The sequence below is a fragment of the Halichoerus grypus genome, chromosome 3 (assembly GCF_964656455.1).
Source record: "Halichoerus grypus chromosome 3, mHalGry1.hap1.1, whole genome shotgun sequence".
NCBI lineage: Eukaryota > Metazoa > Chordata > Mammalia > Carnivora > Phocidae > Halichoerus > Halichoerus grypus.
The window spans coordinates 54,378,545-54,393,865 of NC_135714.1; the positions used below are offsets into that span (position 1 = coordinate 54,378,545).

At 37.0% G+C, this 15,321-nt stretch overlaps 1 protein-coding gene across 1 annotated transcript in view; it reads right to left on the bottom strand.

Annotated features, from left to right (window-relative positions):
* Positions 1–763: 763 nt before the first annotated feature.
* Positions 764–15,321, bottom strand: part of LOC118538753 (transmembrane protease serine 11D) — a 35,804-nt gene continuing 21,246 nt past the window's right edge. The window contains exons 7-11 of the mRNA XM_078068176.1: positions 12,992–13,030; positions 9,437–9,614; positions 5,797–6,056; positions 4,538–4,680; positions 764–1,595 (exon numbers count right to left, since the gene is read on the bottom strand). Of these exons, the coding sequence (XP_077924302.1) occupies positions 1,434–1,595; positions 4,538–4,680; positions 5,797–6,056; positions 9,437–9,614; positions 12,992–13,030 (782 nt within the window). The 3' untranslated portion in view covers positions 764–1,433. The remainder of the gene's footprint in view (positions 1,596–4,537; positions 4,681–5,796; positions 6,057–9,436; positions 9,615–12,991; positions 13,031–15,321) is intronic.

A 15,321-nucleotide genomic window follows, 5' to 3' on the forward strand; every position in this document is an offset into this window, starting at 1 on the left:
TTCTCTTGTTGGAGAACCAATTAAATAAATTGGATCATCCTTCATAATCATAACTTCCCTAAATACTTAGGTAGGGAAATAGTTTTAATAAAGTTTGTTTGAAATAAAGTGTGCCAACAATTTGTACATTTCATCAAGTTGGTTAAATTTTCAACTTCTTTTCCTTAAAAGTAAATGACTTCACTGTAGGTCTCTTCACAATTTACATGAGGAAATACAAGAAGTTTGCATCACAACGCATGTTGTTGTTCTGATACCCAGGTGTTGTGTTAGCTTTTAGAAGAGAGAAGCCCTGACACACAGATGGTCATGCATAACCAAGCTTCAGTTAATGCTAGGATCCCATAAAAATTCAGTTACATTCATGATTCAGACGACATAAATTGCTGTGCCATTGAATTTTAATGGATTTTATTTATGTTCTTTGGTAATGTGCATGTAGGGAAGAGAAAGGGAGAAAGAAAGAGGAAGAGAGGGAAAAGTTTCTTTTCTAAGGTAATTCTATTAAAATTAAACTATTTAACCTTTCTCTTTGCAAAACAACTCTTCACATATGACGAAATTCATTACTTGGATTTAGCTATTGAGGATCCTTAAATTCTCAAAAATAACTGCCACTGGGTGATCTTTAGTTCTTAAGATTACTCCTATATAGTTGTTCAAAAGCACTGTGCAGTTGTAAGATAGCTGAGAAGGTTGTGTTGGTGTATTTCATCAGTTTATAGAGGAAATAAATTCTCTCATATAGATGAAGGATATTTTTAATAAAAGTCATCATAAAATTATAATTCATTGGGTCTCAGTTGAGGAGTGACAGCTTTGATCTTAAATGCCTGAAATTCATTAGTTCCTATGCGAGTGTGTTTTTATAGGATAATTAAGATTGCTGTAGGATTGTACAGTGACTTCACATATTTAATTCTAGGACTAATACCACCTATAGAATATTGCATAACCAGAAATTTCAAATAAATACTATTTTTCTTGCCTCATGCTATTCTTTCTGTCTTGAATGTTATTCTGCCACTTCTTCTTTTGTGAGTTTCTATACTTTGCCCAATTTCAGTGAGACTTTTCAGAGAAGACTCCTCTGACACTGCAGACTTGTCCAGATTCCTCTGAAGTCTACTCTCAGGGTAACTGGTTTTCTCATTACTAGCTCTTATCACAACTGTAATAAGATTGTTACCTCTGTAACTAGCTTACATGTTTCCCCTGGCCCACAGCCACAATACTATGCAATATTCATATAGCTTTCTTGAGAAAACATAGAATCTGTAGTAATAAAGAACAGATAGTGTTTGTGAAACCATATTTATGTAACAGGAAATTAAAATAGGGCACTTTTAGTCTCTCTTGCACCTGAAAAGGAAAGGTTTGGAATTTTAGACATACACCTGCATACAGACTTTGCCAGAGATGCATTTATTGCGCTAGACGCCAGTTTTTTTGGTTATCCAGTCACGGTAGGCTGTCACTCGAGTGTACACTCCTGGCTTATCTGGCAGACCACATTGATCTCCCCAGCTTACTATGCCCACGAGGAACCAAAGCCGCCGTGAGTCCTGTTGAACTAGTGGGCCACCAGAGTCACCCTGAAGGAAACACAATGATTAAGTATGAGACAACCCTCAAGTATTAAGGAGTTTATTTCTGTGTCAGAAGTCACATCCATTACCACAGTAAATAAATTTAGTCTGATATTTCCTGTTGAAATATTAGACCAAGTTGAAATACTATACCAATTTTCAAGTGAAAATTACCGAAATCCTTCAAGAACACTTGTTCCTTCAGCAGTTATGAGAAGATGAGAAGCATGTTTCCCAGACTGTCCTCAGTTGCCTGGCTGACTGCTTCCCATCCCAGACTTTACCTCCTCCAGGAAGCCTTCTTGGCCTGTGTCTCCCGCCCCCCTCCCCCCAACCCCTTCTGGTTTTGGGCTGGATTAGTTTTTCACTGCCTGTGTTCCCACGTCCTGTGTGTATCTCTTTCACCGCTTCTGTATTATTTTATACAAGCACATTGTGTGTCTGTTTGAACTTAATCCCTTGTACCGGTTCCCCTGGTGGCAGCCACACATTGCTGCCAAACTCACGGCACATAGGATGTTTGTTCAGTGTCTGTTTTCTTGGCTGTTCTATAAGGACCTTTATTCGGGACACTGTTGTATCCTAAGCTTCTAGTGCACAGGAGAAGCTAAGGACATATTTGTTGGATGAATGAGTCTTCAGAAGTCTCATTTATCTTCCTATTCATAGTCCTGCAAGGTGTCTGATGCATAATGTGTCATCAAAAAGTATTCTTTGGTGAATAATCAAAAAAACTATATGGCAATGAATAAAACACTCCTTATGAAATACTTACCAATTATAATCAACCAACTAACAAATATTTGTACATGCAGTGATCTAGGTGGGGAGGCAAATTTAGTCCGTTTTACATGCTGCATGATAGGTTAAGTCTATGGGTTCTGGAGTTAGATAGCCTGGGACAGAAGCCTCCATTTATCAGCCATATGACCTTCAGGAAGCTGTTTAATGCTAGCTCTCTCTGCCTCGGTTTCCTCATCTGTGAATAATGTTTCTATGTATTTAAATGAGTTTTACACACACAACACTTTCAGTACAGCCTGGCATATGGTCTGTACTAATAAAAGTCAGTTATTACCAAGGGTGCTTTTAGAATAGTTTGCTATTCATTTGACTACTCCTAGTAGCTAGCTCTTCATACCTACTAAATTACCAGTCTAGATGGGGAGAAGGGTCAGTGTGTGAATCACCAACTTGCATGGCAAGCACTGCATGGAGCTGATTGGCACCTGCCTCCTTTGGGTTGTGTGTTTGTGCTCCAGTTAACCAGTTCTCAGCGCTTTTTCATCATTGTGTTTTGTTACAATTTTTTCTTTCTAGGAAGAAATTTCTCTGCATAGTGTCTTACCAAGAGTGGGCAAACAGATGTTAAACTAAGAGGGATGTGTAATTTTGCCTGTATCTGGGCGGCTTCACTGTCTGATTGTGCAGACATTTGCAGACTATAGCTCTGACGAGAGCAAGGAACACATTGCTGTGCTAGCACAATATCTGGTGCACAGAAAGTAATTCATACATTTTCTTTGAATGAATGAATGAACTGAAACAAGTATGATCTCACAAGCTCTTTTGTAAAGTGCTATTACTTTATGCAGCACAAACTCTATGTATTGTAGCATTTCAGTTGAAAATTACTGGGTCTGGAGTAGAACACACAGGGGAAGTTTCATGATGAGTTAAGGCTTCATCTGGGCTTGAGGGGAAGAGCAGAATTTGTGTATGCAGAAGATAAGGGGCATCTTGAGTAAAGCATGAGTAAGTGTCCTCTGCTACAAAGACATCTCCACTTAAAGGGTAAAGGCCAATGGGTAGTTAATGGTATTTTGGAAATTGATAAGCAGTTCCTCTCCATTTATTTATACACACCTTGCATTCAATAAAAATGTTTAATTTTGGGAAAATGCCCATAGATTGGGATCTTGGAAAAAACTGTGGAAGAGCTACTTCTTATCTGCTTTTTCAAGAATGTGAGCACTAAATATAAAAGTCACTAATGTTTGAGGAAAGAATAAACCTGATTTTTCTGCGTACAATTTGCTCCAGAAAACAGCAGCAGATTCCTCAAGAAAAGACTAATTTTTCTTAAATTTCCAGAAATGTAATTTCTGATAGTATTTGTTGTTATTATATGGGGTTTCAGACATAGGATTAAAATCTACTAAAGGACATAACCACATTAATTGTTTAGATAATTTAATTGAAATGTTAGTATTAAAACCCTATTCTAATTAAGATTTCATAGTTATTTGCATTTTTATGTTTGGTTGAAAATGACAGGCTAAGTAGTTTCCCCCCCTCATTTGTGCTGTTTTACAGGTATGGAAACTGTTGTGACTCAAGTAACTAAGCTTTTGGTGTACATTTTCTATCTTTAAGGTGCTGATATTCAGGTGTTATTTATATTTTAAAATCAGTTATTGTCTATGACTCTTAGATGAGTGATTAATTTGTTTAAACCTTTATAGTGATTGAAAGTTTGAGAGTGAAATTATATTTTTTTTTCAGAGATTGAAGTTATTAATCAGTGGTCATGGTCCAGGTTAACAACAGTAAAAATAGCTGAGATGGCTGAGATTTCTTTGTTGTTGAGCACATGCCTGACATAGTTAATCTTCATCTACTCTTTAATGTTACCTAAAAAGTTCTGTACTTACTATTATCCCCATTTTATAGATAAAAGAATTGGTTACAAAGGTTAAGGAATTGAAAAATGCAGTTCTGTATTGTTCTTGAGCTTGGATGGTTAAACACTCTGGAATTTGGTTTCTCAAAATTAGTGTTGGATCACCTTCATAAAACAGTTTTAACTCGAAAATCTAGACAACAAATTTTTAGAGGATCAGGGCTGTGTATCATAATTATGTTACCTCTGTGACTATCACAGTGTCACAGGCTAGTAAGTACTTATAAACTTGGATAATGATGTGATAACATTGTCATGAACTTACCCGGCATGCATCCACTCCACCTTGAGGTAGACCAGCACATAGCATTCCAGGCAATACAGCTCCATTATAACTAGTTGGTGCATTACATACATCATTACTTATTATTCTGACCCGTGCTTGCTGTAGATCTGAAACTGTGTTACCTGTGAAGTATAAAAGCAGAAATAAAATGGATAAATTAATAACTCTATGGAAAACATGGGAAGGAATAAATGTATCCCAAACACTATTTCTTATAGTCTATTGAAGATGTAAATAGGAGTTTCTTCTCAGCAAAGATTCCTATAGTAGAGTAGAATAACCCCTTTACACAGATCAATTTTATTTTATTTCTTTTTGCTTTAGCTTTGTGATGCAGTGCCCCTAAGACCTTGAGAACAAAACAAATCTGCTATTGATTAGTAGCATTTAAGTTATTTACTGACTGACTTTGAATTGGAAAAATAACATATTGAGTTAACCTTTAATCTAGCAATGAAAGAGAAACCAGTCTGGTTTCAAGGCTAAAGAACTAATTTATTTTACACTAATGTTCCTTCAAAGTGGCACTGCCATTTTTGTGATTGGTACAAATTTTATCTATTTTACCAAATTACTTTGGGTCATGAAAACACAATGACAATTAAGCTTTCATATTATTCCTTGGAGACACAATCTACAACATGACCTGAAGCATGTAGAAATTGTTAATGCTATCCTTCCACACCCTGGCTGATATTCTTATTTTCACCATGGCCCTATTTGTTCTTTCACATTGCCCTCATTTTTGTGCCTATTTTATTCATTCAATAAACAAGAGTGAGCAATGCTTATGTACATGTAGAGTTTCTTGCTCTAGAGGTAGGATTCATTTCATCTCAGAATACCTTAATGGTTGTTAATACCTTAGAGGGTGTTAAAACCCTTAGAGAATATCTATCCAAATCTTCTTTTCATTTTTTTAAAAATTTTCTTTATTGGGGAGACATTTGAGACCTATAGAGTCTCTGGATCACTGAAAAACTCATGTTTCTTTATCACTTTCTCTTACATGTCCCTATTACTATGTTTGAGAATTCCCCATAGTTTGTAGGGACATTGCTTTGCTTTGCTGAGGAAACTCAGTAATAACTAGAGGTTGGGTTCATCAGATTATAAGATGTTTCTTTCCATAGAATATGTCCTTCAGGTGTTCCCTAATTAAAAAAAAAATTACATAACAGCAAGTACCAGGAGACTTTTTGTTGTTATTGCTGTTTTATTTTTCCTGAGACACTTACCACCAAATTCTCGAGATCCCCATCCTGTTACGTAAGCAGAAGAACCAGGTGGAATATTCTGGGTAGCCTCTGGGAGACACACCCTATGGATATTTTTGGTAAAGTTTATGCCTCCATCAAGTTGTATAGCTGCAATATCATTTTCATGAGTTGCAGGATTATAATTGTTATGGATTAAAATAGTCCGTATTCTTCTTCTCTGTTTAGGAAATGTTATTGAAACACCAAAGTTGGCAGTCCATTGACGAGGATTAGATTGGCTAAAAAAATAGGAAAATATACTTTGAATAGGAAATTTGTGAGCGTTTCGAATATTTGAATTTTGTGTTTATCATCCTTGTCACCAGCTAGCAACTATTTGACCAATTTCTCTTTGGTATATATTTCTGGGTTACATAGCTAGTAAATGAATCATCATTTATCTAAAGGATCTGTGAATTGGGGGTTGATTAACTCAATGTTGCTACTATGGTTGAATAAAAATAAAATGTAACTACATAATAACGTAAGAGTTTTATGGAGTTTAGATAGAGCTGATACAGAACTAAAAATTATATATCCAGGAAATAATTTTATAAGGTACAATAGCTTATATAAGAGTGAATGCTAGGCGCGCCTGGGTGGCTCAGTCATTAGGTGTCTGACTTCGGCTCGGGTCATGATCCCAGGGTCCTGGGATTCAGCCCCGCATTGGGCTCCCTGCTCCGCGGGAAGCCTGCTTCTCCCTCTCCCACTCCCCCTGCTTGTGTTCCCTCTCTTGCTGTGTCTCTCTCTGTCAAATAAATAAATAAAATCTTAAAAAAAAAAAGAGTGAATGCTTGTTAAAAATTCTAAAGAAAAAAGTAGTTTGCAAGCAAATTACACAAATTTTTCATATTGAACTTCTTTTGCTCAGGGTCTTTACAGAGAAGATTCTGAAGATATTCTTCATCTCTTTCTTCCCTCCTTTTTTTTTTTTTTATCCAGAAAGTGAATAAGAGCATGATTTTGGAAAAAGTTTCATTTAGATTTAAATCTTAGCCATGCCATACATTAACAGTGTTATTTAGGGCAACTTATTTCCTATCTCTAATTCTTATTTTATTTTTGCATAAAATGTGATTGATGATATGCTCTCACACAGTTTGTAAGTATTGAGACAGGTGTGTCAAGCACAGTGTTTGGTGCACAAAGTAAGCTCTCAATGAAGGTAACTATTATTTTCATTAGTTAGAGTTGAACAAGTCATTACTAAGTGTCTACTTTGTATAAGAAACAGTGGGAGTGTCGGGAATAAAAATATAAATAAGTATGCTACAGCAATCAGACAAAAAAAAAAAATGAAAGACATCTGAATCAGCAAGGAAGAAGTACAACTTTCACTAATGCAGATGACATGATATTATATCTAGAAAACCTGAAAGACTCCACCAAAAAAACTGCTAGAACTGATAAACAAATTCAGTAAAGGTGCAGGATACAAAATCAACATACAGAAATCTATTGTATTTCTATACACCAGTAATGAAGCAGCAGAAAGAGAAATTAGGGAATCCCATTTACAATTACACCAAGAACAGGAAGATACCTAGGAATAAACCCAACCAAAGAAGTGAAAGACCTGTACTCTGAAAATTATAAAACACTGATGAAAGAAATTGAAGATGACACAAAGAAATGGAAAGACATTCCGTGCTCATGGATTGGAAGAGCAAATATTGTTAAAATGTCTATATACCCAAAGCAATCTACGCATTTAACACAATCCCTATCAAAAGATCAACAGCATTTTTCACAGAACTACAACAAACAATCCTAAAATTTGTATGGAACCACAAAAGACCCCCAATAGCCAAAGCAATCTTGAAAAAGAAAAGTTGGAGTCATCTCAATTCTGGACTTCAAGTTATATTACAAAGCTGTAGTAATCAAAACAGCATGGTACTGGCACAAAAATAGATACAGAGATCAATAGAACAGAACAGAAAACCCAGAAATGAACCCACAATTATATGGTTAATTAATCTTCAACAAAGCAGGAAAGAAGATGTTCCAAGCATTTAAAATCATGAATTCCTTTGGTAATCATTGGTGATATTTGTAACTGTGGCTTTCATTATAGTGATATCCTTTACTTAGCTTTTGGTGGTTGGGTCTGTGTAGGGCTTAGAATCCAGTACAATTTATATTACATCCTTGATTATGCTAAGTGCCTCCTAATGCAAGTATTTGCATTCCTGGTTTCCACATTCAGAGGTGATTAAAATCAATTAGTGCCATTGTTCTTTGGCCTTTCAGGTGGCAATAAAGATTGAGCCTTGAGCTCCAGCCAGATTGCATTATTCCCTTTCCCTGGATTCTGCCTACTTTTTCAGGTTTAAGAGCATTTGCTCAATCTGCTTCTTCTCCCTAAAATGTTAATATCCCTTCCTCCATTTCTTCCCATTGAAATTCTGAAAAATCTTCACTATTTCTAAGAAGTCCTTTGCAGATTTGAGGGTACTGCTGCATAATAATACCTGCTAGAAAACTATTAAGAGGGAGTAAAGTTTTACAGGACTAGTGCACAATGCTCTTAAACCTGAAAAAGTAGGTAGAGTTCAAGGGAAGAGAATAATTCAATCTGGCTGGAGCTCAAGGTTCATGCTTTGAGAAATAAGTCTTGATCGATTGGATAGGAGGGTATGTGGTAAGTTGGATTTTAGACTGTGGATACTCAGTGAGTCTGAGAAGAGAATAGTTATGGTCAGAGGCACATTTGCTTTAGATCGTCTTTACTTTTCTGAGTGAACATTTTGAGTTTAGTTCCCAGCAACTATAGGGGTCTAGCATGCTCCAATAATAAAGTGTGTCTGTCCCTAACAGGTTTTAGTCATCTAAGTCTAAAGTCCTATTCTGAGTAAGTTTATGCATCCTACTCTCCACTGGCAGATTATTACCCTTATGTTAGCAATAGCCTTTAGTCACATCAATGAAGAATTTTCTGTAAGTTGTTTAAATTCATTTTATTTATGCTACTCACCATTACTGATCATTATTTTTGTGCATGTCTATCTCTAACATTAGAATTAGGCTCCTTTAAAGTACAGGCAATGTTTAATTAGCTTCTATGATAACACTGTGCTTATAGTAGATATTCAATAATTGTTTTGGAAAGAATTAGTTAATGGCATATGACAGTCTTGGATCAGCCATCAGCCTGCTGATCAGCTTACATAATATTATATGAAAATTTCCTGTAGCGATTCATTTTGCTAACATTTAACATATGTTTACATTAATGTATTTGATTCTGTCAAAAACACTAAGACATAGATAATAGTATGTCCCTAGTTTGGGGAAAAAAAAAAAAAGAGTCTTATAAAGGTTCAATAAATTTCCCAAGCTTTCATAGCTAGGATTTAAATTAAACATTCTGACATATAAATCATTGTGATAGCATACTATTACCTGAAACAGAAAAATAGGATTAAATTAGCAAGCTGAAGGAGAAAAAAAATATTTTTGCTATCATGAATAAGAAGAAAAGACTCATTATTTTTTTGCATTCAATTATTTTTAGCAAAATCCAATTATGTTCAGTCCTTGGGGTATGGGTGGAGTTCTTCTGTATATGTCTCTTCTAGTTGTTCCCAGGTAAGTAGGTAAGCTGTGACCTCACCTTCTGAAGCAGTGAGCTGCTGTCAGGATCCACATGCTACTGATCAGGATGCCTCCACAGTGGTGAACATTACCCGTCTGTAGACTGACTTGCCACGGCCAGTCCCCTTCTTCAGCCTTAGTGCCTCCAAGGATCCTCTCCTCAGACAAAGTTATTAGGTCTGGATGGGCCCCACAGCCTAATGAGACAAGGGCATTAATGAGCTGGGAAGATCATGATTCATTTACATTTGGGAGATGCTGCCAGAGTCTCTCTATCTTTTACAACTTTTCTGTCTTTTACGTATTCTTCCCCAGAACATGCTAGCCTTTCCAAAAGCATGATCAGTGTGTTATTTTTTAGAGTACTTATGTGACTACTGTTGACTAGAGACTGCATTTTAGAGAATATTTCTGAACTTAATTACATGGAGTCTTCAAATTCTGGAGCGCCTTCAGAGTTCTCTGGAGTTTCTCATGAATAGAAGTTAAGATAGGTCAGTGCTGGTTGTAACAGCCTGGGCCACAAGTTCACTAGGAAATTTCCATCCTCTCTCTAGCTTTGCTATTCAAAAGTGTGGTCTGTGGACCTGCAGTATGGAAGTTTATTAGAGATGTTGCCACTGAGTGAAAATAACCTAAGGGTCTATCAATGGATGAATGGGTCAAGAGAATGTTTATATATATATTTACACACACGTATGTGCACGCATGCACACACACACACACACACACACACACAGGGATATTATTCAGCCTTAAAAAAGAAGGAAATCCTGTTGTTTGCAACAACATGGATAAACTGGAAGGTATCGTTCTAAGTAAAATAAGCCAGACAAATACTGCATGGTACCACTTATACGTTGTGGAATCTTAAAAAAAAAAAAAAAAAAAAGTCAAATTCCTAGGAAGAAAGAGTAGAAAGTAGTTGCCAAGGGCTGGAGGGTGGGGGAAATGGGGAGAATTTGGTGAAAGTGTAAAAGATTTCAGCTATAAGGTGAATAAGGTCTGAGGATCTAGTGTGTAACAGGGTGACTACAGTTGATAACACTGTATTGTATAATCGAAACTTGCAGGAATATAGAACTTAAATGTTCTTACAAAAAAGGGGGGGCTAAATATGTGAGGTGATGAATATGTTAACTAGATGGAATATTTTCATAATGTATATGTATAACAAATCAAGATGTGTACTTTAAATATCTTACAATTTTGTCAATTATACCTCAAAGCTGAAAAAAAATTAACTCAAAGACCCACACCAGGGAACAAATCAGAAGCTACATTCTCCTTCTCCCCGACTTTATTGTGGAATAATTGACAAATATAATTCTGTATATTTAAAATGTATAGTGCAATGAGTTGATGTACATGTACATTGTTGATTACCAAGATCAAGACAACCAACACCTCCATCAGCTCACATAGTTAACTCTTTCTTGTGTGTGTGTGGCGAGAATACTTAAGATCTACTCTCAGCAACTTTCAAGCATACGATACTGTATTATTAATCTTAGTCACCCTATGTTAAATCCTCAGAACTTATTAGAAGCTACATTCTAATAGGTGATTCTTGTGTACATTGAAGTTGGAGGAAAACTGTTCTTATCAAGAAATCTCCATAGTGGTAATCCAGCTCATCATGGAAGTTCCAGACCTCCATAACCAATTCTATATTACCAAATGTGCCCTTGGAAAAGAGTTACTTCAGGTCCACAGGATATTCTTTTTTTTTTTTTTTTAAGATTTTTTTTATTTATTTGACAGAGAGAGAGACAGCAAGAGGGGGAACACAAGCAGGGGGGAGTGGGAGAGGGAGAAGCAGGCTTTCCCCTGAGCAGGGAGCCCAATGTGGGGCTCGATCCCAGGATGCTGGGATCAGGACCTGAGCTGAAGGCAGACACTTAACGACTGAGCCACTCAGGCGCCCCTCCACAGGATATTCCTGAGGGTAACTGAGGGTTTCTAAGTACCTAAATGAGATTTAAACATCTTAAGAAAGAAAGCCCATGAACATTCCAATGGCTTAATCTGAAATGATCATTCAAGTCCTCTCAATTCCCATTCCCATGTTTATTTGCTTTTTTTCAGTCTATTACTAAGAAATTAGAAGTAAATTACCAACAACAATTTCTATTGCTCTAAAGTCGTGACACTGCTTCAATAGGACATCCATCCAAAGACATTTTTTCCTAACAGACTTTCCAGATAGAGGAGGGCTAGTCTTCCATTAAGAATATACACAGAACATAAGTTCCTTTGTTGCATCCTTCAACCAAATTCCTTAGTAAATCACTTAAGCACATTTTCATTAAAAAGAAGCATGAATTAAATATATAATGAAGTTGAGAAATACCCATAAAGGTAGCATTACCTTGTAACGTCACTTAAGTATTTGAGATAGGCCAGCTGTTGAGGTACACTGAACTAATTTCTAACTACATTTCATCACCAGAGAAGGAAACAGCAGTTTTCTAGGGATTATATTTCTGCTGTACTAGCCTGAGAGTATACAGAATGACACTGGGAAGTCGTGTCTTTTCCTTCAGATTAGAGACATAAAACTGACAACACTTTTATAATTTTTTTAAATTATACTTTTTGATTAACTTAAATCCACAGCAAAGCAGGCTATTCTGGTGGTCAGGAGGAGCCATATAAAAGGTGTCACTAAACATAATTTACAAGTTTACAGAAGTGCCACCGTAGACTCGGGGTAGGAAAAGCTTCCCGAAGCTGCCAAGTAAATTTTCCTGAGGTCAAACTCGACACCGAATGTCACTGCTGCCACCTCCTTCTTCTAAACATCACTCCATGGGCCAGTGGAATCAGCAACGTCTTCTCTCAACAGCGACCCACACGAGTGAACTAAGAATTAAGATAACACCTCAATAGAAACTACCTTGGCTATTTTACCCCAAAGACACAGATGTAGTGAAAAGAAGGGCCACATGCACCCCAATGTTCATAGCAGCAATGTCCGGAATAGCCAAACTGTGGAAAGAGCTGAGATGCCCCTCAACAGATGAATGGATAAGGAATGTGGTCCATATATACAATGGAATATTACTCAGCCATCAGAAAGGATGAATACCCAACTTTTACATCAGCATGGATGGGACTGGAGGAGATTATGCTGAGTGAAATAAGTCAAGCAGAGAAAGTCAATTATCATATGGTTTCACTTATTTGTGGAACATAAGGAATACCAGGGAGGACATTAGGAGAAGGAAGGGAGAAATGAATGGGGGGAAATCAGAGGGAGAGACGAACCATGAGAGACTATGGACTCTGAGAAACAAACTGAGGGTTTTCGAGGGGAGGGGGTGGGGGGATGGGTTAGCCCAGTGATGGGTATTAAGGAGGGCATGTACTGCACGGAGCACTGGGTGTTATACAAGAACAATGAATCATGGAACACTACATCAAAAACTAATGATGTACTGTATGGTGACTAACATAACATAATAAAATTAAATTAAAAAAAAAGAAACTACCTTGGCAAAGAGCGCAAATACTTGAACGTTTACTATTTATTTTTGGCAAACTGTTTGTATAAGATAATATTGAAACTTACCTTCAGTGAAAATATGTACTGTGTCCTGGTCAGTAATTGCTGGTATTAAAAAAAAAGTGAAAGTAAGATCAATACAATAAGGAATGTATATTATTTCACCTTAATTTCTTAAATGTCGTTCTCAGACAACCATCATCAGAATCACTCAGAGGGCTGATGAGATACAGATTTCTAGGCTTCATTTTAGACCTGCTGGAAGAATCTCTGAGTCATAAGCCCCAGAAATCTCTGGGTTTACAATCTTCTTCCCATTTATTGTATTTATATTAAAGTTTGTGCTTTAATTTCTCATCAAACACTAGAAGATACTTAAAAGATATTTAAAAGATATTCCTGCTCTTAAGTCACTCAGTTTAGTTGGAAAGACAGAAACATAAGCAAGTTGTTGAGATATGATGCGATAAATAGTATAAGAGAAGTTAAATTTAATTTACTTGAATATATATGTAGGTATATATAGATATATATGTATTACTCTACTGATACTATTCTTAGTAGGGCAGGTATAACAGTGAGCAAAACACAGGAGGTCTGCCTTCACATAATTTACAGCTAGAAATTAATCAAGGAATCATTCAAATAAGTATAAGTGCGAAGTGGAGAGGAGACAGGAGAGGGTGATCATGCTACCTGAGATATTCACTGAGTTATCATGGTGAGAAAAACATTTGAGCTGTATTTTGAAGACCTAAAAGGAACTTTCCAGACAGACAAGCAGTAAAAAGGTATTCCAGGTGAAAGTGTAGTGAGTACAAGTGCATGGAGATGCACGATGTTTGTGGAATGATCACGTCCGTAAAGCTCGTAGTGCAAGTACAGCATGAAGGGAGATGGTGGGAGCGCCCAGACAGAAAATATGTTGATAGCAGATAGTGAAGGTCTGTCTGTTGTAGTTTCAGGTCTGCTTACAGAACCATTTTCTCAGCACATCCTACAGCTGTCTCAAACTCAATGTGACCAAATTTACCCCAAATTTGCTACTTACATTTCCTCCTTTAGGAAATGATCCCACTTCTACCAGTGGCTAGAAATCTGAAACAAGTCTCTAATTTTTCCCTTCCTGTCATTTTCACATCTTATTGGTTTTCAGAGTTTATACCTTCTAGCCTCTAACAATGCTTTGCATTACGCCCACCCTCCCTCTCCCTTTGGCTACTACTTTAGTTCGTGCTTTCATCATTTGACATCTATGCTATTACAATAACCTTCAATCTGGATTCCCTGACACCACCTTTGCACTTTTCAAGATGTCTATCTCTACCAGGTTGTTTTTTTCTAAAAATGTATGTCAGATCATATCTTTCCTTGCTTGAAAACTTTTAATGAGAAATCAGCTTATTTCCTATAAAATAAATCTAAACTTCTCAGACAGGTTTTCATGCTTTCTACAATCAGTTTATCCAAACTTCCTTGCTGCCAGAAGTTTCACAGGGTTTGGGAATCACATCTGCTTTGTAAGTGTCAGAGGAGCCCAAACATCTTTTTGGAGGCAGGAAAGAAAAAGAACTGACCACTCCTTTTCATTTTTTGAACAAGAGAGACTTGAGTTCAAATCCTGACTCCCCTATATGCTGATTGTAGGACCCTGGGTAATTCTCTATCTTTTCTGAGTGGGAACAATAAAAGTATAAGATATGGTTGTTGTGAGGATTAAGCAAACTGTAATGGAGGAGCATCAGCCAGTCAGAAAGGACACAACAAACCATGGAGCTAGAGCAGTGTCTTGGAAGTCCTTGCCGTGCTAAGCATTAACTCTTCAGTTACAGGGGGACGTGCCGGGAGTCCAGGGTAGGGATGGGAGGATTTGAAGAGGCTGGGAAGACACCTTTGTGGGCCTGGTGCAGTGGTGGTTTACCAACACATAGGAAAGCATTTCAATATCTTAACAACTAGTACAGCTGTAACAGGTATATACTGATTTAATACCAGTCCAGTGTGGGGGCAACCAAATCCCTTTAATGTTGAGCTTATTATGAGGGAATCATGGTTTATTAAGGTAGCAGTGCATGACAAAGTTGGAGGAGGGTCCTTAAATTCTATGCACATATATTAAGTCTTTTTTTAGTCATGCAAGAAATATATATTTTTAAGGTTTTATTTATTTGACAGAGAGAGAGACAAACAGCACAAGCAGGGGGAGCAGCAGAGGGAGAGGGAGAAGCAGGCTCTCTGCTGAGCAGGGAGCCCAACAGTGGGGTTCCGTCCTAGAACCCTGGGATCATGACCTGAGCCCAACTGCTGAGCCACACAGGCACACCTCATGTAAGAAAGGGACCAGAGTGGGTCCCTTAGGCATGGATAATAATGGAAAGGGATGGAAAAAAATGGAA